Source organism: Gymnogyps californianus, chromosome 10, assembly GCF_018139145.2.
Source record: "Gymnogyps californianus isolate 813 chromosome 10, ASM1813914v2, whole genome shotgun sequence".
Lineage (NCBI taxonomy): Eukaryota > Metazoa > Chordata > Aves > Accipitriformes > Cathartidae > Gymnogyps > Gymnogyps californianus.
The window spans coordinates 21,068,229-21,095,523 of record NC_059480.1 but is presented as its reverse complement, the minus strand read 5'-3'; the positions used below and the strand labels follow the sequence as shown (position 1 = coordinate 21,095,523).

Below are 27,295 nucleotides of genomic sequence, written 5' to 3'. Positions count from 1 at the left end.
ACACACTGCTCTGTAGAGGTTTGCTCCTCTCTGGTTCCTAGAAAGTAACACAGTCTGCATGGGCATAAGACAATGAAGGGCTGGGGTGAGATTTAACATTAAGCTGCACTGACAAGTTTTTATGACTCTATTTACTATAAAGGAGAACACATAAAGCCTCCTGCATTTCATTGTTAGCACAGAAGTCATCACCTAAGCACTGAGGCAGCTCTCAGCCCAACAAAATGGTAAATCAGGGTAATTCCACCACAGTGTCACTATTCTCTGTAATGGTCCAATGCCTTGAATAACAGCGGACAGGGGAGTGCAGGGACATATCCCTGCTCACAGTTGCTTATACACTCACCCTGAATGTCTTATGTGTGGCACCAGGATACTGCCCTTGAGGTCAACAGCTCACTGCACTAACAGCATGGCTGCAGCACCAAGGAAGGGCAACGTTTCTCCCCTACCCGAGTTGAACCCAGCAAACCCCAGATTTTCTTTGCTTCAAGGCTCCAGTCCAGAATGTCCTTTCTGTTTGGCAAGTCATTTACACTGCACAAGCATATGCTCTTCTGGAGCCCTCAAGTAACAAAAGAAGGAAAGAGCACACTGGCAAAAAACGTGCAGATATAAGTATCAGGCTCAGCTTGTCCCCACCATTTTACAATTAGAGTTGAAAGTCAGTCCATGGTTCAGCGTGGGGCTGTTGCAGAGCTCGTGATGTCTGCTCGAGGGGAAAGCACAGCCGGAAACAGAGCCCTTCCCATACCTTCTGGTTCCCGTCCTGTCAGATGCTGAGCACTCCCAACCCCTCCTGAAGCCAAGACAGCTCGGAGGGAGAACTCGGCTGGCTTTTGGTAATAGTTGAAAGTACGCTGACCCCCCCCTCCAGAGTAACAAATTCTATACTGGACTATACTCCTTTATCAGTGTATTAAAACTTACTACTCATGTAGTCGCACTCAATGCTAGGCTAAAATCAATTCAGTCATGCATAGTCCAGCCGTATCACCAGCAGTAGCAATACCAAACACTAAGGCTGTACAATGATAAGAGCAAGATGATTTATTATATACTGAAGAAGAAAAAAAGAAAAAGAAAAAAAAAAAATCATTTTCATCAACTATTCCCTCACGGGGGTCAGTACAATATAAAGAAAATAAGGACAAATGTACAAAACCAACCTGACAAGAAGGCTCTAGATGAAACACGTTCAAAGCCCTTGCAAATGACGTTGCTAGACAGATGCAGAAGGAAATTAAATCACGTAATTTTTCTCCTGCAAGACACAGACTGAAAAACTGATTTTATTTTTAAAAATCCACAGTCCTGCCTTTACCTGCAGATACTTCAGATAAAAAGATACAATTTTAGTTGTAATACATTTTTTAAAAGGAGAGATTCCCAGAACTACTGTTTGACCACATTTATTTGAAAGTGGATTTTATTTTCACTTCCAACTTTATGCAGATGGCAAAGCCAGCCCAGCTCAAAACAACAGGAGCTTAGCCACCAACTTCAAAGAAAGCAGGTCCATACTTCTCCATTTTCTGTTAAACCTTTGGCAACCATGGCATTTGTTTTTCCGTAATCAGCAACGGATGTCCATCTCATCCAGAGCATCCTTGTGAATATTGTTGTAAAATTAAAAAAAAAAAAAAAAAAAAAAAAAAAAAACAAAACCCACAAAACAAAACACACATACATGAGAAAACATCAGCAGTATGAAATTCCTGAAGGGCTTCAAGGCTTGCTCCTACTCAACTAAAGTCAACGTACTTCAAACTATTTTAGCTGGAGCAGGACCAAATCCTTACAGAACCAGATACACATTCCTCAAAAAGCAAAACCTCAAGAGTGTTGTAACCCAAACATAGGAGTAAAAGACAAATTTTAGCAATGTACCTTGCCTGGCCCTAGCCAACATAATATATTTAGCTAGGGTATTTCATTTACTCCTGACTTGGGCAAGATTCCCATTGGTTACAGTGAGAGTATTACTTAAGTAACATAGCAAAAGGACATCATGCATTAGTAAGCTAAAATATGAATCTGTGCTTATGGCAATAGCTTTCCTTTCTAATGCCCTATAATGGGCATCTAGAAAAGGAAAAAATACAAGAAGCTTTACAGAAAAAAATCTGCATTTTGTTACATTGATGACCATCCTAAGCAACTCCACAGAAGTTTTCAGGGTTCCTTTTGATGTACACAAAGAAAGCAAAAAGTCAAAAATAGACCAATGTTAGGCAAGATTATAACACATTTACTCATTAGTGCAGAATGCAAAATAACAGCTAGTGCTTAATACAAACAAAATAGTATCACTTTCATACTCCTCACAAATACATGGATTCCACATAGTTTACTTCCTTGCCTTAAAAGAAATGCTTAAATGTAGTATGAACTTCATGTGTGTCTAAAAATATCATCCCAAGTTACCAAAGGAATCATTGGAGGGGAAAAAAAAAAATTAGAAATGGACATTTAAGAGCGAGTTGCAAGGAAATCCCCATTTTGTTTGGCATGAAAAGAAACAAAGAAGATTCAGTGGTTGGATTTGGGGTTTTTTTAGGTTTTGGGGGTGGGTTTTGTTGTTTGGGGTTTTGGGTTTTTTTTTTCATCAAGGGAAAGAAAACAATACATATGTGGGAAGGAAAACATTTTCACAAATATAATAAATACCTGTTCTGATCCAAAAGCAAAGTGCGATGTAGAGTTTTCTATTTAAACAAAAACAACCTACAGAATAATGCCTTAAATATTAACAAATGAATTAGTGGTCAGCACAGTAAAATAAATATGAACACATTGATTTATATTTTGTTTCTAGCAGCAAAGGTCATTAACCTACTGGCCAATGTGACAGCTTCACAGAAGTCCTGCTTCTTGGGTTTGGTATTTTGTTTAACATGAGAAAAAGATTCATTGAGTCTGGAAAACAGTACTACTGCTGTACAGTATTCTCCCCAGCCCATCTATCAAACAGGGTTTGGCCAGGATGTGTTTTCAATATGTGTTTTGAACATCGATTTGGAGAACAGCTTTCACAAAAAAAATAAAATCAGGATCCGCCCAGTTTCTCATGCTGACAAGTAGAAGTTTGGATTGGCCTGAACCCTAATGATATTAGTGAGGTGGGGTGTTTTCTTTTTGCAGTCAACAATTTTCTATGCTGGAGGAAGAGTGGGAAGATCACAAACCATTAAGCAATGCTGAAGAGGGAGAGGAAAGCTTTGGTCACTTGTAGGGAAGGGCCACAACAGAGCACTGCAGCAAAGCGAGTCTCAGCTGCTTCTCCCAGAAAGAAGTATCTTTCCTCCCATGTAGGAAACCTGTCCTACTCTAGTCGCCTGAGTCCCACTGTCTGCTTTATACCTGCTATATAACCCACCACTTTGAAATTCTCAGGATGATGACATTCATTTGTGGTACTCCCTTGAACAAAACAAAGCAGATACAGGCCTCTCTGTTCAGGGCAGACTCATGCCATTCCTCAAAACCAGACTCAGCCCCATGCAGAGAGGAGCCCGCAGGAACAGCCCCCTGCACCTCCCTCACACACCCTCCCAAATGCACTAGCACACTGGCATGCTGTGGCACATTTGCACCAGCTGTTACCAGGAGGTAACAGCACATGGAGCAAACTGAGTTTTGACACCTCCAGCAGTCACTGGAAATGCCAAATGAGGAGCAGATCGCTGGGCTGGGAGCAGGAGCAGCAACCAAAGCAAAGCGGTGAACAGTTGATTTTTGGGACACGTGAAAGCAAACAAAAATGCCTTCTTGGCTCTAGCAATAAGCTAGACAACACCAGTACCTACAGCTCCTCCAGCTCGTATTTCACAAAGTGTTGTTTTTCTGCTACTAATTGCAGCCTGTGGGAAATGTCATGCTTTAATTTACAGCAAGAGGGATGTTTAACCATAATGCAGGGATCACTCTGGTGAAGCACGTTGTGGTAAGGCTCATCCAACTCCCTCTGTCCCTGCACAGTGGTGTCAGACTAGCAAAACAAAAGACAGAACACAAAGAGAAAACCAGAGCCCTTCTTCGGCTGCAAAAGATGAGGGGAAAAGGCTGACGAGAGATTTTTGCAGGGGCAATGTTCTTCAAGGCTGCACAGACGGTGCAGGAAAGCACAGAAGAAACAGACTTACAGGCTGTCAAAACTGTTCAGTTAGTGCTTTGCAACCTGGGCACCTGTCCTCCTACCTTCTAACGTGCTCCAGTGCGCAAACCCTATTTAATTGGGCTTTGCATAAAGGAGGGGAGGGAATCCCATTCAAGAGGATGTCCATTGCTCTGCCTGTATCTGCAGGGCAAGGATCAGCATGGAATGATGTAGGGGGGTTGCTTTTGACAACTGTGCAAAGAGCTCACCTTGCCTGGATTTAGGAAGGCTACGTTAAGGTTGTGTGGCTACCTGACGCTCAGGTAGTTAAAGATAACAATACTCAATTTCTGAGGAGCAGCCAAGTGCAACAAACCTTTCTGAAGTGGACTTAGAAAGATGAATAAAAACTATCTGGATTTTTTTTTAGTTTACTCATTTTTCATTTTTTAAGGCAGGCAGAAAGTCCTACTGGAATGCAAGAGGCAGGATCAGAATGGCAAAAAAAGGGGGTGGAGGAGCTACCCGCAACATTATGCACTAGGTAAAATTTATCCCTGGTAAAATGCTACTGAAACCTATGGAGCTGCATCTAACTCAACGTACTGCCTAAAGAGGAGCGAGAGACAAGCCATGATGCTTCCTTTACCCCCACTCTGCACCTGCCACTGAAGTCAATGAAGCTATACCAGCGTACAGCTGTAGCAGCACAGTGGTGAATCACATCCAACGGAGGTTACCTACATGCCGCGCTTTCCACTGGAGCCAATGTTTTAGAAACACTGTGAACTGGGTTCCAGTCACAGCTCCTCACATCTACCCAAACGAGCAGAAAAATAAATGTCAGCCCTACTTCTGCTCTTTATCCCCTTTCTACTTTTGCTAAGGGAAATCAAAACAGACACACACCCTTTGGGTTTGTCTACACTTACAAAGTTGCTTAACAAGTTTCATGAATACTTCTGCATGGCCAAAAACCTGTTACTCAAACAATCCTCACCCCTGACATTTACATCCTACCTAACTTTGGATTTTTGATGGTCCCTAAAACAGTGAAGTTCACATTTAGGAATGGAATTAAAACCCATCCTGAGATGGGAAAAGAAAGAGAGGAAAAAATTCATCCAATATTGGTAGCTCTAGTCCAAAGGAGCATTTCAGCTCTCCTCTATAACACCCATTGGGCTTTGTCCAGGGAATGGCATGGAAGTGGGACACACCAATATCTGCTCCCCAAGGTCCAGGCAGCCCTGCTCTCCCAGAGCAATACAGCTGCAGGCCAGAGACCAACACTTGCTCTCTTCTACATCAGTATGCAAAGAAATTACAGCTGACAGCTCCTTCGAACCTGTTCTCAACCCTACCCAGTCTAAGGCAGAATCAGAGTAGAGCACATCTCATCTGAGCGGGTCTGCTTTCCGATTCACTTCATTAAGCCACTGAGATCCCCACAGACTCTCTTCAGGGAGATGAGCTATACCCAGGGTGCATTCAGGTACCCAGCCAACAACACTGAGAATCTTTTTTCATTGTTAACTGGTAGAAGAGAGTATTTCTGATTGGGGCTAATCAGCTGATATCCGATGTCAGATGTTCAGAATGAAATCTGCATTGCAGAGGAAGCGGTAAGAGGCAAGACCCTCCAAGGAGGAGAAGTATGCACAGCCTTTCTACAAGGATGTGGAAAGAATCTACTCTGGGCTGTAATGGGGGCCACAAGCAGCAATTTGTGGACAAGTACACCACGTAATTCACACATTCACAGGCCCCATTCCTGCCCCTCTTTTACAAGCTGCCCAGAGGTTCAGTCTGCTGTAGGGAGGCATTCTGGACCACTGCTTTGTGGTGTGCAAAGAGGGGAGTGGGCTTTGCACATGGTCCACCTGTGTGGTAGAACCACAGAAGTTCCCAGCACTTCTTGGGCTTTGCATATTCATGCAGAAGGCTGGGGAGAAGACAAAGTCCTCCCCGCCACTCAATACAATGAAGAGCCTTAGATAATTAGCAAACAAACATCAAAAACACTTCATGTCCTGCACAGCATCATCCTGCCAACTATGATAGAAAAAAAATCTAACCATACCATTAAGTTTGCAGGTGTTACATGTATAGCTCAAGAGCATACTCCTATCAAATGGAGCACAAAGCAGGGCATGTGGCAAACAGCAGGCGAGAGACAAGCTTCTCTATTTGCAAACTACTGCCAAGGGTGGCGCGTCATTGTACATAGCCTAGGTTCTCCATCTCATTCCTATACCGCTGTTCGGACACCTTGCTTTTATGCTGTTTGCTTTCTAAGTGCTGTCTGAACTCCATCTCCTCGCTGGCCCCGGCGTTGCACATGGAGCAGTAGAACTGGCCACTGGGGGTGACACACATGGCCAGATCCCGAGGAATCCTCTGGCGTGAGCGGGGATTGAAGTAGGGACCTGAGGAGTCAACAGAAAAGCCTGTTTTATCTATAAGAAAGAAAAGCTTCAGGCAGCTCAGTGACAATGTCTAAATCCAACTAATGATTAAAAAGCAGCCAAAGATTAGCTTCTTTAACTGATTAAAGTCTGAACCTTATTTTCCCACATGACATCTCCGCTGAGATCCAGATTTACAAGGGTGTAGCACACGGAAGAGCAGTACTTGCTGGTATTTTCTAAAGCAGCAGAGTGGGCTTAGTGCCCCAGTCTTATTAAGAATCAATAGGGCTTTAAAAATTAGGAGTCTGATCATTTAAGTGCTCAATCAGTTCTTTCTTTTTTTTTCTTAACCTTCCAATTCCAGAACTAGAACAGTCTTTTGATTAGAATAAGCTGCCTCAGTTTAAAATTATCACAAAATGATATTTAATAGAACTTTAAAAGATTTATCTTTTCCACATGACAGTGGTTAGAATGACACGATTAAACCAAGCTTCACCAGGAATCAGGGTTTCAGCTAATATGTGCTCATAACACAACTTAAAATGAAAAAGAGAAACAGGTGCTGGGCTGGACACCATAAAACACACTTTAAATCATAGTAAAGAGGCAAAGTCAGTATCTAATACCTGAGGAAGGACTCGACTCTAGGAACAGATGGTCTTAGAGGGAGGCTAACATGCTCTCTGATTCTGGTCATGGGAGTGCAAATACAGGTTGATGTGCTACAGTAGGAGTCAAAGCACTTGGCCACTTGCCAAGAAAATAAAGCAGGAAAATTGTCACCACTTAGAGCTGTCTTAGAGACAGGCAGATGGTAAATTAAGTTACAAACTGAGAAACCAAACTAACAAGGAGGCTGACAAAACAAAGCAACTTTAGCAGCTGGGAAAAAACATGCAGACATGAAGGATCAGCAGAGCTAGGACCAGCTCCTTTCACAGCCTGTCTCTGCTAAAACAGATCTCAGAAACAGAAGAAAAACAAGTCTGTTTATTATTCATTATTATTCCAACTATAGGACAGATGCAAGCTCCCGGTTACCTGTGTTGTTTTGAACTGTATACATATTTCTTCTGTTCTGCATCATCTTATATTCGTTCCCTTCTTTCCTTGCCCTTCGTTTGCCTAGTTCTGATGCATCCCTGAAGATTAAACAAATATGAACAGCTGCAATTCAGAGTTTTCTGAGAAAAAGACTGCCAGAGACACTGCCACATGCTTTCATCCTGAGCATGAAGTTGAACAATACCTACGAGAATGAGTTATTCTGTGCTTCTGCAAGACGCAGCCGTTTGGCATGATTTTTCCCTTGGTAGTGAGCCTGTGCCACAGCCGGAGAACTAAACGAGGCATCACAAAGCTTGCAGTAATCATTCTCTGTGGCCAAGATCACTCGACCACCTGGTTTACTGGATCCCATCTAGCAGCAAAGGGAGAGACAGCATGTGAAACACAAGAAGGTTAAATCGTTGAAATCTTTGAATCGCAGACCAGCATCGTCTTCATCGGGCAGCGAGAGAGCTGGAATTAGAGCATATGGATTAAGACACTCTCAAGTGCTCCCCAAACTGTTCTTACAAGAACTTCATTTTCCCTGCCTCAGCCTCCAGCAGAATCTGCAAATTCCTCGAGACCTAGGCAAATCCCTGGCCTCAGATGGAGAGGAAAGCAATCTGAACAAACACCCTGTACCTCTGCAATAGCTACAGAGGCTTGTTTGCTTCACCGCAATGATTTAACTCCTCCACTCCTGACTGCTGGGAGCTGATGAACAGTGACTTTAACACTGAGGAAGACCACTGAAAGGTAAAGGTGCTCCTCTCTCCTATTTACAGTGTACCTAATCTCTCCACAGTACCCTGTCTCTACACAGCTCCCTGACCACACTAAGAGATAAAAAAACAATAGCAGAGCTGCCAAACCTCTGATCCTTACCCTTCAGGTAGGAGGACACCTGGATCAAGACTTCAAAGGAAGGACCCAGCCTCACATGAGTAGCTCCTGCCATATGAAGGATACCTTGCCTGTCTAGTCAGACCACACACTGATCGGGGCAGCAACCATGTCTCCTCAGTGTGTATCATCCAGAGAAAAGTGCTTTGTAAACAGTGCAGCAGCAGTGATTCATACAGCCATGTCACTGCGGCACTTGCCAAGTTGAGTTTCTTTCACATCTCCTTTGATACTCTTCAAGCTTATAGACACACACACACAATCCTGACTTCTACGTTACAACATGAATCCTCACATGGCCCCAGAGCACTCTTTTTACTGCCATGGATCATTTTCTCCTTTAAAAAAACACATCAGATACCCTAGCAGGTACAGCACCCACGTCCCACTACCTAGGACTGGACCCCATGCCCTCTCGATTCAGTTCTGTGAGCCACAAAGTTATTTTACACAGGACTGAGTCTCCCTCTGGCAGCTCCGACAGCAGGTATAACAGTCTGCCACTTACGGCAAATGCTCTTTGCTTTTCTACAGACAAGAGAGGCTTTTGCTTTTGGAAACGACAGGTACAGCTTCGATCCCTGCAGCCCAGCTGTGGTTCCCTGCACAGTCATATGCAAGAGCCAGGTTAGCTGTTAAGTCCCATGACAATCAGAAGTGATGAATTCTAGAAGAAGAAAGCAAAAATCATCTCTTTTGCCTCTAATGTGCCCGAGACAGAATTGATTTGGATCACTGAGGGAACAATCCATTCACCCTACACACAGGAATGAGCACTTCAAAAGGAGCAACAAAAGAGGAATTAGCTAACAGCCCTGGGCAATGGGTGTAGGAGCACCCAAGCACTTTTTCCATGTAGGCTTCCCTCCCACAATAGCGGGATGATTGTGCAGAGCAGATGCCACACCCTCGTGTCCAGATCCAGCTCCAACAATGCTGTTTTATACCTGCCCTTAAACAACCATAATCAGCAGCACATCAGACTTACCTAGGAATCAAAGTATTTGCCATGCAGAAATAGAACATTTCAAGTCCAATATTTTGCTGCAAAGGCAGATCAATATCTGCATCTTCAAAGGAAAGCAAACAGCTCACAGCAGGCCATTTCCACCATCCTGTGCCATCACAAGGAAAATTCTTTCCCAACTCCTGCAGTAATCCTCAAAGCGTGAGATCTAGTTATCCTTATTGGGGGTTAGGTGACAAGTAAGCAGCATGATCTCAGTCACCTTCCCATGCCTTACCTGAGCTGGAAGGGAGACAACCTGAGGCGGGGCAGGCTCAACTGAATTACTCATTCTGGCAGGTGCCGGACAGCTATTGGCAGCATAGTAATTTCGGAGTTTCTTACTGTGGTTTTTACCCTGGAAAGAGAAGCCAAATTAATCACTGTCCTAATAGTATCTTACCCTGAAAGAAAAAGGATCCAGAGACCGAAATGAGAAAGTGGCCGTGAAGATGGCACCTCAGAAAATAACAGCTCTGGACTTGAGAGATGCTGGCATCCCCCCTTTCTCTAAAAATGCTCACCACCTAGCATGATCAGACCTCACTTTCAACTCATTTTCTCAAATCAGAAAGTTTACAATTAGTTCCTCAATATGTTTCCATTTCACTTAAAACTAGTATTTTGTATTTTAAACATGAAACGTTAACTGCTTTGCATAGCTTTTTGATAAGCTTGAACACACACACACGTTTCTTTTCATGAGGATGATTCATGGGACTGAATCTAAAAAACCCTGCTTCATATTTTATTTTCTCTTGGAAAAGATACACTACAGTTCTTTTTGCTGTTTTGAAAACCTGATAGAGCTACATGAGAGTATGTATATGCATTGTGGCTATATAGTAAGGCATATGCTTAAATGCAAGTTATGTACTATAAATGCACTTCTGTCCCCTCATGGCAGAAATACTGCAGAAATCAGGCGCTGAAGTGTAACGCTAATTCAACATTCCCCCTCACTGGCATGACACCACTTTTTCAGGGCCAACAGCAAATCTGAGATCTGGGTCTGGTGTGCTGAGCATATGGACAACCACCCTTTTGGATTTGCTGGTGGCAAAAGTTACTGTCTCCACATCTCACACAAATATAGCACTAGTAAGAGAGGGTACTAGTAAAACAGGGTAACATAAGACTATGACATATTTGATCCCTCAGCAAAGAATCATATGCAAATAGTCCCTAACCTATTTCAGACAAGTCAACCAGACCAGCTTGAACAAAATTAATTTGGTGTGAGCTGGCTCAGCTGATGCTGTCCAAAGCAGATGAGAAAGTTTGCATAAATGGCCCCACCAGCAGATCAGCTGTGTGCATAACCTCAGAAAGGAGGTAGTGATGAGCACATGGCAGCAGCTCCGTTTCCTAACTGCACTGCTGGATCCAGCAGAAACCATCTGTCCAGGCCTTACAAAATCATGTCTGTGGAATCAGAAGTTCTATTTTATTGGATGAGTGTACAGGTGAAAAACAGATCACATAAAACAAAGGAAAATTATGAGTGTCTGCCTTTTCACCCATGCCATCTTGGTACTACTTCTCTGTCCCTGTGGACAAAGTTTTCACAACATGTGCCAGTGATGACACATTAAATGAAAGCACTGCGGCACGTCTGAACAAATAGCAAATTCAAGCAGGGTGAAGATATCTCTACAGAGCAGTTCTAGCCACAGCTTCCAGTCCATTAGATGGTGTAGAGGTAGCTTCAGATGAGCTAACTCAAATGCTGCTGGTGTGCAGCCACCTCAACAAAGCACTCAAAACCCCCTTGAGAAGCTAAGTTAGTCCTCGTGCATTAGCGCACACTTAGCTCTGTGCTACCACAGCAACGCTACTGGCAGTGCACACACTGGCACAGGTATGTCTGCACAAGCTGCAGATGCAGCAGCCCTGAAAGCCGTGCCTCCTGCTACTCTCCTTACCTGGTAATGAGCCTGGGCTTGTTGTGCTGAGTTCAGAGTGACATTGCAAAGCTTACAGCACAGAGGCTTACATAGTTCTTCCAGCATAGGGTCCTGCTCCACCACCTTTGCAAGCTCTTCTTCTTGTGTGTGATGAAAGGAAGGCCCCAGTCCGAGAGATTTTGGTGGGGACAGAGGTGAGCTGGCTCTTGGCCTTGTAGCCACTGACATAGGAAGAGATGAAGGCTTCTCAGGATGAGGAAGAAGTCCTGCTTGCTGTAGAAGAATCATTGGCCAGGAAGACTGTGAGCATGCTACTTCTGAAGGATGAGAAGTCTTCTTCAGATCTAGACCAGAGAGACACAGATGCTGAAATAAGCAGCACTAACAAGAACACCGACCATCCAGGGCACAACTTCTGTAACTTCATTGCCTCTACTTTATGCCTTTTCACAATGCCAAGCAGGATCAAGTCAGTTCATAACACTTTACCCCACAGGAACAGCAGCATCCCAGACAGCCAGGGCCAGATTAAAAGATACATACGTAAGAAGTAGATTGAAGTCCAAAATGTAGTTGCTAGTACCCCACGGCACCCTCCTGGACAGGTGAAGACTCCTAACCTCTCATAGTACCTGACCCACAGCATGCACGCCCCACTGCTCCGTGACCACTAGAAGATGTGACATACAACATGCACAGCACATACAGCTGTGTTAATGGGAATGGGAGGGATACAACCTTTAGCCCCATCGTCTTTTGACAGCTTAAGACCAAGCTCACACTCCAAGACCTAAACAAATATTACAATGTATTACTGCTACTGATGACTTAAAAAGAAGCCAAATATTTCAAAGCAGATTTTTTTTTTTATACATAGGTAGATACAAAATACATACACTTACACAAATACATCCCTCAAATATTCACAAAGACCTTCCTGAGGAAAGATATTCTACAGTTAACTTTTCTCAAGTAAGTCAGCAAAAAGCAAAGAGTGAGAACCAATATGAGCACACCTTGTTGTATGCAGTCAGCTCCCAAGGGTTCTCTTCCATGGTCTTGTTGAATGACCTTGAGCTATTTCTCATGTTTCCTTTACTAACTACAACCAACGCAACATTTAAAGCTGTATCTTCTTCTTCTGCAAAATGGAGAGCTTATCCCATATTAAACTTTATTCAATTATTTCTCAGTTAATTCAAGTTTTTAGAACTAACCCTAGCTTTCCAACAAGGGGTTCTGAGAGGCTTATTTAATTAAAGTTCATAAATCACATCTAAAGCCCGGGATGAACATTCCTAGAATAATGCAGAGCAGTGATATTATGAATCAAGGCTCAGCTACTTTTGTTAATTTCTTATTAGCTTCTTATCATAACAAATCCTGTTCACTGCTACACTGGGATTGAGTGAAGCATTATCTTGGCCTTTGAAGATCACTTCCAGCTAAGGCTGCATTGGTAGCAACCATGTTTATGCTATGGGCTTTGTTTGTTTGTTTAAGTAAATAGTGTACCACACCTACATTTTAAAATAACACTTCTGGAAAATTAGGGAAAGGTAAATTAAATGCCACATAGGAACTTTGTTCCTAAGTCACTTTTGAAAATAGAATTTTACTGCAAAGGCATTTAGTAACCTGGAGAAGCAGATAGCATTTATCTGGGATAACTTCTGGGATTTTCAATCTGCTAAAATTAGCAGGAGATAAATACCTTGCTACATTCAAGCTCTGGAAAATCCCAGTTGATGCCTGCATTTTTAGGTACTATATTACCTTTGAAAGTCTGGCCCCAGAGAGGTCTATGTTCTATTAGGAAAAATAAAAAACAATTTAAAAAAAACAAACTAAAAAAAGAAAATCAGTGGGACTAGAGCACTCAAGTGACACAAGCATTTCTGAAATGTTTACCTCTAAAACAGACTTCCAAATAGTACAAGATTGGAAGCAGTTCAGTTATTAGTAGTAACTAAAGGTAAGGAAAAAAAAGAAAAGGAAAAAAAAAAAAAAAGAGCAGCATGCATTGCCTTGGGGACAAGCTTTTAAGACAGTAATAGAGCCACCAGGAGTTTTCATGTTTTTAAATAGCCCTCCACCACCAAGGGTCTGTGAAATTCCAGGAGAACTATACCTAACATGATGTCACCATAAAACCAAAATCAAAACTGATGTAATGAAAACTAACCGAAACAAGATAAAATGGAATCCACCACAAAGAAGGAAGAGGAAACACAGGAATGGTGTGGTACAAATCATCCATTAGCAGTGTAAATTCTGTAGTGTTACCTAACTTCTCTCCAACTTTCAGCATGTGTTCCTGGTTAAACAGAACTATGGAAAAAGATTTTGCTATCTTTAGTTTCCTCAAGTAGTACTCTGTAGGCAGTTCAATTAATTTCAGTGGGGCTACGGATGGAACAAGTTCATATTCATGCTGGTCAAATATATCATAATGCAGGCCTATCAAGGCAGTTTAGATCAACTATGCAAGCAGGTAAGCATGCCATCCAATTTCAGAGTTTTACTACACCATCATAATGGGCCTCTTACCTTAAAATGGGAGTAAATTATAGCTAAATACTTCATAGAGCAATATAAAGAGATCTACGGTAAATGGCAATCGGGATCTATCTGCTTAATTTTGCATGAGGGTTTGTTGCATCAAGTCTTCCGTATGCAACTGTCACAGATGGGATTTGTCATATACAAAACAGGACACAGTGCTTACAGGTTCTGCATCCACAGGAGAAAAGGTATAACGTAATATTCTTAGAAAATCTTTAATTGTAAGGTCATTTACTGTTTCTTAAAGTCAACAGCAGTCTGAAGATAAAATTAAGGCTGCACGGGCAATTTTAAAATTAGAACTTCCTGACCTGACATATGCAACTCTGATTTTCTTCTGATGGTGATCTTTCATCATTGAAATTGCTCAAATTATGTTGATTTCTTTCTTACAGATATTATTTCAAAGAAAAAAGAAAAGAATCACCCAAATTCAGCTTATTTACATGTCCCTTTAACCTTCCATTGCTGGTCGCTACAGATACCCTGTCCAGGAGAAGGTAACAGGACATCTTTGACTCCTCCTTTCCCTTCACATGAGAAGCTGCAAAATCTTTACACTATGAAACAGCAAAGGAATGAGGAACCTCCCTCACCAAGGACTCATAACGGTACAGCCCGAGGCAGGGTAAGGACCTGCAGCTCTCCAGGGTGAGCTGAGGAGACATTCTGCCTCAAGTCAGCATCTCTCAGATATGCCTCCTCCTACACACCATATGGGCTACGATATACTTCTACCCCATGCCAGTTGTCCTCAGGTGGGTGCAAGGGAGACAGGCACACAGCCCTCCTCACTACTTTCAGGTTGGGGCATCCCAAGGGCAGCACTGAAGGAGAAGACCCAGCCTCCACGTCCCGAGGACCACAGCCTGGTAGTACCCAAGCACTGCTAGTGGCACAGATAACAGGGAGCAACCTCCCCAGCTGTCAACACCACAGTTCTGGGAAAGGAACTGGTATGGCCTCAAATCTGAGCACCATTTGATGGGGAAGGCACGTACACAACGTGACCTTCCTTGGCTGTAAGTGTAAGCCACAATGAGACATCTACATATCATGTGTTCCTACCAGAATTAGTTTTTAAATGCAGTTGAGGCAACTAATAACAGTGATAGAAATCTATACAAACAATGAACAAGTTGTAGGTTTGGGGTTTTTTTTTTCAAGACAGGAAGCACTTCTTCTCAAGTTTGCTTTTATCTCAAAACATTGACATTACTTAACCTAACGTTGCCAGAAAGTTTACCTTTGGCCATAGGCTAGGCCTACAGAACTTACCCTGAAAGGCAGGGTCATTTTACAATGCTGCAGGGATCGAAGACAGCACACTAAAACAAACACGCATCATACACCTTAAGATGCAGGGCCCACTAACCCTCTGCTGATGAGGATACATATTTAGTAACCCAGAAACGGAGGGCATTTATCATCTCTTACATCAACAGGGTATGAGAAACCATCCTGACAAACCTGACATCCTAGGAGACATTTCTGCAAAGTTGCATGCCTTGCAGTCTTGGTGATGGACTCTAAGGAAAAAAAAAAAAAGCCCTGGCATCTACTGCCTTGGAATAACTGCAACGTGAGCACGAACTGAAGGCACCAACACACAGTTTTGGAAACGAAGAATAAAACCAGCATAAAGGAGAGGCAGACACAGACACCCGCATCACCGAAGTAGCTTAAGCACCCCCGAACACGCCAGAAACGTCGCCAGCCCCCCGTAATACCGTACCGACAGGCAAAGCCGGCCCCCAACCCTGCTAAAAACCCGGTGCTCCCACCCACCGAAGCCAGGGCCGCGTCCCCACCGCGCACACCCCCAGCCCCCCGGCAGCACCCCTGCGCCCCGCGCACCCACGCGGCACCTACCGCGCCGGCAGGGGCTGCGAGCGGCAGCGGCAGCAGCGGCGGCCCCGGCCCCCCGCGGCGCCCCTCGCCGCTTCCCCCCCGCCCCGCCCGCGCAACTTCAGCCCGGTCCCCGAGGCGGCAGGAGGGCCGGGGCCGGGGCCGGCGGGCACGGCCGGCACCAGCTGCAGGAAGTGACCGCAGCGCGGCGAGGCGGGGCCTGCGCCGGCGGACGGCGCATGGGCTGCGCGGCCGGGCCTGCAGCGCGGCGCAGGGCGGGGGGGTGTCAGACCCCGGTGCCCGCTCACCAGCGCTACCGGGTGGATTTATTCCTCCGTGCCTCGCCGGGTGCCGCGGGTGAAGAGCCAGTCCCGCCTGGAAGAGAGCTCCCGTGAAATCCGCAACTGCCCCACTCGTGTTGCAGTCCTGCAGCGCTTGCCTGCACCCGGGGATTTTAAGCTCACGTGTGAGCCTGTCACACCGCTGGCCACTCTCGTTTTTCCCTCCGGTCCCAGGTAGCTGCTGGCTCTTCAGGTCTGACTTCTTTTGAAATTATCTCACAGAGACACGTAGTCGTTGAAACACGCTTTTTGGTGTTACGGGCTACGATGCAATTGAAAAGTTGCTCCAAATATTTGTCTGCTTGGTCAAATCCTGAGTTACGGTTTTGCACAAGGTCATTTAATCTTTTTTTTTGCTCTGGCACCTTCTGGTTTTGACAGCAGAAATTGCAGTTGACCTGGATTTGCATATATAAACATCTTCAGCTTATTCATGCTATTCGTAGCCAAAGTGAGTTAATTTCCCCTCGAGCCACCACAGACGGCAGCACAGGCCTCTCACCCTTATGGCTGGACCACCCTGTTTCAAAGCATACAGGGTTTCTGTTGATTTTCTCCCATTTTGTTGGAATGGGAAAGTGCTGAGAAGTCACTACAAGCTGAAACCATCACCAAGACTTTACGGTAGCCATCAGCCAACCCACCTAGGAATCCGTCAGTTAGCCCCGCAGATTGTTACTAATTTTTGTGAGATCTTAAAAATTTCCCATTCATCAGATACATCACTACAGGTCGGGATCACAAACCGCGGTGCTGTGTAGCAGAAGCGGCGACCGGGCAGTTTACAGCCAGGTGCGTTAACGGGAACCCCTGCTGCTGTGTGTGCGCTGGGGTACGTTTTGCCGTGACCTGCGAGGCTGGTGCTCCCACCGATCGCCGGAGTCACCTGCGGCAGCTCAGCCTGGCCACGGCTGCGAGGCGGGTCCCGTGCTGGGCCCTGGGGCTCAGGGCAGCGTTTCAAGGAAGAGAATTCACCCACGCCCTCACCACGTTCACACCTGGCTCCAAAACTTGCTTATGCTGTCTCTCCTGTTGGGAGGATAAACATCCCTTGAAAAACAGAGTGATTAACCAAGATGCCTGACTGATTAATCACCCAGGTTATCCCTGTCACCTCCTTCCTGTCACCACCTCAATACCATCCTCACTTGCTGTGTCTTGTTGGCTCTCACCAAGCTAAACCAGCCCAGCGCTCTCATTTCAGACCCCGAAAAGCCGGAACGCCAGAGAGCACGCGTTTAAAACGTTCCCTCTCTTTGCTTTCTGATTTGTAAGGGTATTCACTTGGTAGGCCACTCTTTTTTTAACAAAATACCAGATTCCTGTACAGTGACTTGGTCCCAGCGGCAGCTCAAATTTTAAAGGAAACGTCAGATATTATTGGTGATCCACCGGGGAGAAGGGACAAGAGTCACACCCGTTCTTCCGTGCGTGGGGCGCAGCGGAACTGCGGGGGCCAGGGGAGCGTTACTGAGTTCGTGACAACGAACGGGACAGAGGCACCGTCTGTTGGGCCCGTGCCGTGCCGCAGCGCCAGCTCGGGGTAGGACGGGCCCGTTCTTCTTCTGAAAACTGGCTTCCAGTCAGGTCACCTCCAGGGCCCCGCTGCTGTAATCATGCGGTACCGGCCAACGGGAACGCCGACGTCCCAGCGCCGGTGCGGGCACCGCAGGCCTCGCCGCCGCCGCCGCGCTAGGTGGCAGCAGGACACCGAAGCGGGGGCTCGGAGGGAGCGGCCCCGGGCTGACAGGAAGGCGCAGACAGGCAGCGCCCCGGAGCGGGGGCCGGGCCGGGCCGGGCCGGGCCCGCCGCCTCACCGCGCGGTGACGTCACACCGCGCCCCTCCGCTGGCGCACAACGCGCGACCCCGACTCCTCCTCAGCAGCGCACGCACGCTGCCCGCCACCGCCTTCCCCCTCACACCCCCCCCCGCGCGCCGCGGTTCCACTTCCGGCGGGCGGCGCCATCCCCATCCGGGGTCAGGGCCCCGCTCCCTTCCTGTTATTGCCCGTGCGGGAGGCGGCTCTGTGGGAGCGGCGCGGGGGTTGCCGGTGCCGCTTCCGCCAGCGCCCGGGTGGGACGGTCACCCGCCTGAGGGGTGCGGTGGTGGCTGTGGGGTGGCTCAAGGGGTTGTGAGTGCTGTGGGTCGTTGCCCGGCCCAGCCCTGCCCGTCGGGGCGGCGGCCGCGGGCCGGCTCGGAGGAGGGGGAGGCCGAGTCTGTGAGGTGAGTGAGGCGGGGGTCGGTGCTGGGGCCGTCCTGGCTGTCCCGCGGCACGGCGGCGCTCTCTGGGGCGTCCCGCGGCGGTGGTCGGGGGCTTTCCGGCGCTCTGGCCGGGCGGTGGCGGAGGGGAGCGCCGCTTTCTGTAGGCTGTGGGGCGTCTTGCTCGTCTTCGGCAGCCGGAGAGGGAAGCACGACCCTCGGGTGGCTGGGGGGCGGGTTGGAGCGCGGCTGCGTCCTCCTGGAGGAGCGCTACTGTGGGGCTTCCCTCGGCTGGGAAAGCTCCAAGGCGTTCCTCCGCCAAATCCCGCTTTGTGGGTCTCCCGTCGTAGGGACGTGACCTGGGAGAGGAAAAACCGTAGTGACTTGTTGCTTTCGAGTGTGGCTCCCCTCGCTACTGAAATATAGCTATTTTCTATAAATATGTTTCAGCAGTTCTTGTGATGGAGTGTATGTAGGCTCATGGTTGGGCTAGTTGATGACACTGGGAGCAGAGCCTCTTCCAACGGTGTGTATGATTCGGTGGAATACAATCTCCTGTTTCCAGCTGCAGTTGCCTTACAGTAGCAGTGTCACATCTATGCTGCCTGTAAAAACTTCTTTCCTATTTCATACTATCCAGAGATCTGTTGTTATTGATGTTAAATATGAAACTGCTATTTCTTACCAGTACTTGTGTATTTTCTAGTAGACTGAATGTTAACAAAACTTTGACCAAACTAATACAAACTACATGTTTATTTTGGGGGGGGGGGTTGTTGCTGTTTTCAGTATTCCTGAAGTTATTAAGGTATCAGACCTATTACTTCTGCTGCTGTTATTGGTACGTCTCTGTGAATTTTTTTTCTCTGTAACTCTTTTCTTGTTAACTTTAAAAATGTGATTGAACAGGCTACTTTATAAGCAGTGCCTATTCAGAACAAGCACAAGGAAAGTGTATGTTTAAAAGTAGACAGTATGGACTACAAAGCTTTGCTTCAGTTGATTCTGCAGTTATGAGCATTCTGCAGCAAATCTGTAAAGGAGTGGTAAACTGGATTCTAAATCTGGATTTTGTAGTACTTAATAGAAGAAACGTGGATTCTGTTCTGTTAGTTACTTGTGCTCTCACATCCCCACTTTCAGCTATAGCAGGCTTTCAAATTCATCATATTAGATAAAAGTAGAAACTTTCCCATCATGATCTGAATAATTCTTTAATTTTGCTCACCTCACAATTAATTTATAGAGATGTTCTCATACTTGTTGCTTCAGTTGCTTCCATGCTGCAATTTTATAATGCAGGGTAATAATCAAAGTCCACCTCTTTGTGTGTAAACATCGTTAGTGCCTAGGAATATTCCAGTACTCAGGATGATGGGATCTAATGGTTTGTCTACTGTGGGGAACTGACTGGATAAGCTATTCTGAAATAAAGCCCCATGTGAACTTAGTTTCACTACAAATAACTTTATTCTACTTTATTCTCAAAGAATAACATTGGCAAACTTTTCCAGAGTGGTTAGTTATTTGGAAGCATATTTTAGCCAATGTCATCACGTAGACAAACCACATATCAACCAAGCTCATAGTGTTTACAGAGGAATTTATGAAACCACACAATTCTATGTGATCCATGAAATACTCTGCTTTTTCATTAAGACAATAAATGTGGCAACTTCAGAGCTGCAGCTGAAATTTGACTGGAGCAGGTGCCCTGCATTTCGTAGGTGTTAACTTGATGCCATTCTTAGCAACCTGGAGACAGTGTTTTGTGTTTTTTTTCAAAGCATGCTAAGCCCAGCCTACAAATCCATGCCAAGGTGTTTTAGTTGTTTGGCTGCTTCAAGTTGTCATTCTGTGTTAATGGCAAATTTGTTTTGCTTCTTGTTGCAATTTAGTTGCATGAATAATGACAATGAGTGGGTTGTTTTTTTCTGGAGTATTCTTTGGGAAAGGTGGTGTTAGCTGAGCTGTTTACAAAGCAATTGTGCTTTATTGGAAGTCATAAAGTACTTTAATACTTAGTTAACTGTTTCTCTGACAATCAGGTTATTCCTGCTTTCTGGAAGCAAATGGGGGATACTTCTTCTTGGATAACCCACTGTTTAAAAGTTGCTGGAAGCTTTAGAATAGGAATTTCTACAACAAGCGAGGGTTTCATGCTTTACCATCATGCTATCTCACAAGACCAAGTATATCATAAGAGGTTTCCAGTTACTGGAAGAAAATCACACCTTTAAAAGGTGTTATCGTGTAAAGAATGGACTTCCTGATCACAGTTGTTCCTCAAATTCAAATGCATAGTGTGCTTTTTAATGGCTTGGTCATGTGTAATAAGATTTTGAACAACCTTGATGATCATCATAGTTTTAACTCAGAAAGAAATTAAAGTTATCTATAAATGGCTAGACAAAAAGCCTAAGGCTGACATTTAGTCTGCAAAAACTGCTTTCTTAAAAATTTTGTACATAAAAAGTCAATTCACTAAGTAGTCTTCTAGACTTCAGGTGCAGCTTCTCTGGGTACCAGGAGTGCTCAGATATCTGAACACCTTGCAAATGTCAGTCACTTTCAAATAGAAGACTGTTGCTATTGCTTTTCTTGCCTGTTCTGGGGGAAGGGAAAATGGGATGATGATACATTAATCCCAAATCATGCAAGAAATACTAGCATCTTGTAGATGGGTATCATATGTAGGTTTGCTTTGCCTAGTTGAGTACATTAATGAAGGTTAACAAAGGTTGTAGTTAATAGGACATTTGAAAAATGTTGTATTTGGGTGAGGGGAAGCTAAGATTTTTTTTTTTTAAACTTTGAAACTGATGAGGAAACTGATTTTTATGATTTAACTGGAGTGGGAATAATACTGCAAAATTACTCTTTTCAGTTTAGTCTTAAAATACCATTATAAAACTAAGTTTTGTCTTACTACTTTTTTGTAATTACTGAAAAATGTGTGAGATCTAGTAAATCTCCCAGTAGAGGAAAAATGGGCCATATGTGCATTTTTTTGTGTGCGTGATTGAGTTGGAGGGGGACCATTAGGGAAAGAATAAGAGTTTGTACTTTGGCTAACTGAAGAGACTTGTGGCTTGTAGTGTAAGCTAAGGTAGGGTTTGTTGGGGTTTTTGCAGCTTTTTATGCATTGCATTCCATGCTTGTGGCAGTTTTGTCTCATCCTTTTAAAAAGCCAGACATCCAGCTGCTCCAAGTGATGATGCCTGTCTGAAATTGTAGCTATGGCTAGAAGAGGCCACAAAAATATTTATGCTAAAACTGGATGGGAATTTTCTTTTGCTCTTTAAGTTGAATGTGTCATGGCAAAGAATTCTGTTACAAGTTTCTCTTTGTAGTATCCTAATCCAAATATGAGCAGTGGAGAGAGAAAATACATTTGTTTCTCTTGATATTTATTTGGACACCAAACATATGTGAATTGTTTTGAGTACAGGGTTGGTCCAGATAACCTCCAGAGGTTCCTTCCAACTGAATTTATTCTGTAAATATATTTCTGAATGGTTAATGGAGTGTTAAATGAACCAGAAATAATACTCTGAAGTATTAACTTTTTTCATGCAGCACTGCTATAGTATTAACTTTAAAAAAAAAACAACAAAAAAAACCCAAAACAAAAACCCCAAACAAAACCAAAAAACCCCAAACAAAAAACAACCCCACAAAACGAAGCCCAACTAGGGGGCAGAGGGAATTAAACTGTTTAAAAAAAGAAGAAAAAGAAAAAAGGCATTTTTATAAATCCTGTAAGTTAACTTGTGGTCAAAGGGAAATGCGGCAAACTGAGTGCAGTTTATGTAATTCTGGATCTGTCTTCTCAGTCTAAGTAGTACTTAATGGTTTTGCAGCCGGTATGTTGTTTTATTTTATATAGCATGTATTTACACTTCAATTCTAGAGAAGTATTTTTCTAGTTTATTCTGGATGCAGATTTTGTGAAAGGCAGTCTAAGTGTGTGTATTTCAAAGAAGAAATGTGAGGGACAGTGGACATCATCGCTTGTTCTCTATTGAGAGCCTTCTTTTCTTAAAGCCAGTAAAGTGGGAAATAAGAGCACTTGGTCAATTATGCCTGCTAAGTACACTCGCTGGGAATGTTTATAGACTGTTTGAAAAACTGTGCTCAAATACCTGAACTCTAGAAATGTAAAAACGAAATTCAAAGAAACCAGCTTATGTCTGTGAAATTGAAAGGGTGAGAATGATGGAGTACTGGTGAAGCTTTCACCTCTCTGGCATGTTGCTAACTTGCAACAGTAGAAGTAAATGACTACTTCAGTCTAGTTTAAGAACAGTTGGGTCAAACATAGAACTTAAGGTTCAGCAATGTCTTGTTTCATGCCCCATTGCTTTTTACCAGTAGAAGGCTAGCTATACCTCGAAGAGATTGTTTTTGTTGTTTGGGGTTTTTTGTTTACTCATTAACACATTTCCTTAAATTAACTTATCTTCATGGGTTTTTACGTAGGAAAACTTCAGCAGTTTTGCTTACAGCTTCTGATTAAAGAAATGCTTGCAAATGTAGCTTTTGAGGACTGTGAACCACAAAGCATATTTGTCAAATACAGGAGACTTATTGAATTGACTAAGACTTACTGTAAAGTTCCCTGAAATTTTGAGACAGCTGAGTCACATTATTGGCTGTACATTATGACCCTCTTCTAAGGCAAAGAAATGTAGAGAAACATCCCTTGGGTGTTTTCTCTCAAAGTCCGAACAGAAAAGAAAGAAAACTGGAAGGTTGCCTCCTAGATTGTACAACGTGTCAAAAAACTTATCTGTCATTGAGACTTAACTGGTTTTGTTATTTCCGTACTAATTAGTCGGTCTTTTGCCAATACTTAATGTGGCAGTTAATGGTGATGAATGACTTGCCCAATGTGTTCCAAGACTGTTCCTGATTTTTAATTCTTGCTGTTAACTTGGGTCATGGTCCTTCCAGAAGCATGGATTTTCTGCTGAGATTGCATTTGTTGTCCTGGAAAAGTGTCTTAAACTATCAGCTGTTTAGCTGTGGATCCTTGCAGGGGATACTAAATCTATGAGCAAAAAATTACTCCTTGTTGCAACCTTATTCTTTCTTTTAGCTATTAGCAGTCAACAAAGAAACAAGTTCTTGAACATCCTCAAAATGCAAGAAACCTTGAAAGTTACTGAAAAGAAAATATTCAAGATTCAGCATTTCATCTGAGACTAATCAACCATAGGTAGAAATACCTGCCTGTTCTGTGATCTGAATCTAATAGAACAAAATTTTCTGTACCTTGGGACTTTGACATCTGACTTGCTAGAAAAGTGAGGAGACTGATCTCTGCAAAGATGTAGGCAAACTAAACGCTGAACACTCAAATACAAGCACAAGTAAGAATGAGAGTAAAGACTGGTTTACCAGGCAAGCAGAGTGGAGATGAATTGTTTCTTTCTCAAACTCAACAAATATGCTTTGTGTGATGAGGTATGTTATTATCCAGCTTTGGTGCTTGTGCCATTAAGTTACTTTTCACTAAGGCTGGAAAACACTAACTTGACTCTTGACTACAGGCATAGTTTAAAAGATTAAAGCTAATAATGCTAACATAAGGAGTAGTTTCTAGATAGAGCTAGCTCCCTTTGGGAAAAGGGAAGTAAAAACTTCCATTACAAATACTCTAAAATATGCTTGTTGTGGTCATTAAACTGCTTAGATTATAAAACATACCACTTATGCTTCATTTTTGTATTTATGTTCCCAGCTCTTAACAGAATAATCATCAAATGTTGTGGCTGGATTGTAAAAGTGGAAGTGATACTAATAAAACTGAAAATTGCTCTTCTGCATTCTGAAAAGTTTATGTGGATGTTGAACAACCGGTTCCACTTACCAGTTTATCAAGACAGTCTCCACTGGTGGGAGGAAAGTGATTAATACATTGTATTTTATCTTCTTGCAATTTCATGCTGTCACCTCTGAAATATCCTTCAATTTTGACGTTAAGTACTGTAGAAGAGCACTTGTCCCAAGAAAACCTCTAGTGTCTGAAAGAGCTAATTTTTAAGCAACATCCAGACATCTTGAATAGTCTTGATTGTGGTGTATAATTGAGGATGTGTCCAAATAGAGTGTCTGTAAGTGCTACTTTCAGTATAGTAAGTTTGTTACAAAGATTGATTTATAATAAGCTATGCTTGTGTTTTGGTGTAAAACAGTAATATGTGAAATTAAATGCTGTCATTGTAAATGATAAACTTAACCAGTTAAGTGAATTTTTTGGTAAGTGGTCGCTAGCGAAAAGAAAGCACTTAAAGTTGATTTTAACATTTTAATAGAGAAGGTAAAGTTGAACTTTTTCTCATGTTCAACTGCTTACCAAGGTTGTGGTTAGTAAAATTCTAATAACTTGTCATCCTCTTCAACTTGCTCTGAAATGGAGGATAAAGCACTGATGTCGTTATCACCGCTCAGCAGCACTCCCTTGATCTTAGATACCTCCAACTTGGAATGTTTTGACGTGTGGGGGAAGATGGCGTAACTCCCATCAAGCGATAAAGGATGAAAATGGAAGCCAGCGAGCAGCAGAGTTGATACATGAAGAAAAGGATAGCAAAACTTATTCCTGACTGTGGAAACTCTTCTTAAATGTGTTGTCAAATTACTTTGCAATCCAGCTCTTCAACTCTTCTTTCATCACCTCTTTTCCAAGCCTTTCATTGTACATCAGCAGATAGGATAGTATCACAAGCAACTTCAAGGTGATACAAGAAGTGTAACCATTATTATAGCTTCTAATCTCTTGCTGTCCTGGTATGTGAGCAGGTTATTTATTTAAACAATGAAAAAGGATGATTTGCAATATAGTCACCCTTCCCTAATTGGTGTTTTTATGGGTTGAAATTAAATCCAAAACACTTAAGCTTTTGTGTCTTCTGTTCTATCCCAGAGTTAAACTTCACCAGGCTGAAAACTGCTTTCAGTCTTTTTGAATATACACACCTACAAAAACATTAACGAAATGTTTCCAAAGGACCATGTATTAAAAATACTTCCTTGTTTGTGCAGATGTGTAAAGTTCTCTTACTGGCAGTAGTCAGTCAGTGCTATTATCTTTTTGGCTTTTTTTAAATAAAGGTCTTTCTTTTTAACATATCCCTCTTACAGAGCTCTGATTGTAGTAGTAGGCTGCCTATGCTTTAGTCTCAAAGTGTTTAATCTGGATATGAAAGTGACTTTCCAAGCTGGGAAGTTGAGAAATCTTTAAACTATTGTGGAGATGTTGCTGGTATTCACTATTTAAATACCTATGAGCTTATGTCACTTTATTCTTTGGAAAGTTCATGTTAATTGCAAACATTATCTATTTAGGCAAATGTTAGCCATTTCTTTCAGATACAGTAAACACAAATTGCTGGTACCCTGACCTCGTTAGAGAAACAATTTGGGTAACAGCTTGAAGTATAGGAAAAAGAGATGCACTTACAACAAGCTTAATGTCACAGTAGCCCCACACTTGAAATCATGCTTTTGTGTTTGCACAACATCGGGTTTGCAAAGCAGATGCTTCTAACGGATATGTACAGAAATGATAAACATTTGATGAAACATGCTGAAGAACCATTTGTCACAGTTTACCATAACTGTTTTTATAGTTCAGGCTGAAGCATGCAGGACCTAATGATATACATAGTCACAATGAATCATGTTTGTTTGCACTTCTTGAACGCAAATGCAAATATGTTAGTGTCTCAACGGTCATGATTGTTGCTTTGGCATTCAACCTGTAAATGCAGAGAAAAGTCCTATTCAACCAGAGTCTACAGCAAAAACCTACACTCCTTAAGGTTTCAGAGAAACTTTGGTTTCTTTGTAACTTGTATAAAGCAGTCAAATATGCTTACAAAATCAGTAATTCAGTCAACAGTATTGTTTCATGTTGAAGGCCCAGTTTTCTGATGCACACCTAAGTGATCTGTGACCTTTAGGGAGATGAAGCCTGATGAGAGCATGTACTGGTGCTAAATGCTTTGCAGCCAAATAGTATCCCGCTGTGCCACTCGCACACTTAGTGTGTGGAGTAGGCAGGACAGTCTTGGTCTGCTGCTGGAATAAATAAAGGTCTGTTGATAATATTTTATGGAAAACTGGTGGTGCTTACCTTTCAGCAGGGTTATCATCTACTGCTAAATAAATATTTAGTTAATCACCATTGACTCTATCACAAACAAGTTTACTAGGGAGTAGTACTTCATTATTTCTAACTGACTCTTGAAAAGCCGTAGTATTTTCCTGTTGCGATTATAGCTCGTGTAGAAGCAGGCACCTACTTCTACAGGGTAGGGTTTGCAAGGAACTGGATTTGTTTGCCTGCTATCTTGTTCCATGTGTCTTTGTATAGGACAACTTGCTAAGAACTATATTAATTTCAGCTGTCTATAGGGCAAGAATATTTAGCTGCAGAATTGAAATTTTTCATTACGGTGGCCGTACCTTTGTGTTAACTCTGCCACAAACTTCCTTCTCTCAACAAATGGTTTTAAAAAGGGAGTTAAGAAATACCTCAATGGAGAATGTATTGTTTCGTTGTTTCAGTCTAGGAGCTTAGACAAAAAGCCCTACTTCCATGGCTTTTGCTGAGGCGTGGTTCCTTACAAATGCTCTATCAAAAGTGAAGTTGCAGCCCATCCTCTGTTTGCCAGTAAATAAAAGATAATGATTTTTGCTAACGGAATTCAGTAATCCATGCAGACTAAACCCATACTTCTATAAATGCTGTTTGGCTACGGAAGTCAGTTAAGATAGAATAAATGGAAAGCTAATTTATATTTGGATTATGGAACAGAAACTTCTGTCTTTCAGTTCACTCTTCTATGCTTAATATTAAAAATCTGCAAAGTTGCAAAAATACTGCTATCTACTGCCACTCCAACTTTTTTTTACACATTAGATGCTTTCAGGGTCTGGAGTAATTTAGTAC

General features: G+C 43.2%; 2 protein-coding genes across 2 annotated transcripts in view; one reads left to right on the top strand and one right to left on the bottom strand.

Moving 5' to 3' along the window:
* Positions 1 to 1,674: 1,674 nt before the first annotated feature.
* Positions 1,675 to 15,847, bottom strand: ZMAT3 (zinc finger matrin-type 3). The gene is made up of 6 exons (XM_050902647.1): positions 15,817 to 15,847; positions 11,398 to 11,723; positions 9,711 to 9,830; positions 7,767 to 7,933; positions 7,555 to 7,655; positions 1,675 to 6,528 (listed from the first exon to the last, which is right to left on the bottom strand). Exons 2-6 carry the CDS (start codon positions 11,665 to 11,667, stop codon positions 6,317 to 6,319), a joined length of 870 nt encoding a protein of 289 aa, XP_050758604.1. The 5' UTR covers positions 11,668 to 11,723; positions 15,817 to 15,847; the 3' UTR covers positions 1,675 to 6,316.
* Positions 15,848 to 18,297: 2,450 nt separating this feature from the next.
* Positions 18,298 to 27,295, top strand: part of PIK3CA (phosphatidylinositol-4,5-bisphosphate 3-kinase catalytic subunit alpha) — a 47,650-nt gene continuing 38,652 nt past the window's right edge. Inside the window, exon 1 of the mRNA XM_050902708.1 lies at positions 18,298 to 18,357. The gene's annotated coding sequence lies outside the window, so the exon portion shown is untranslated. The remainder of the gene's footprint in view (positions 18,358 to 27,295) is intronic.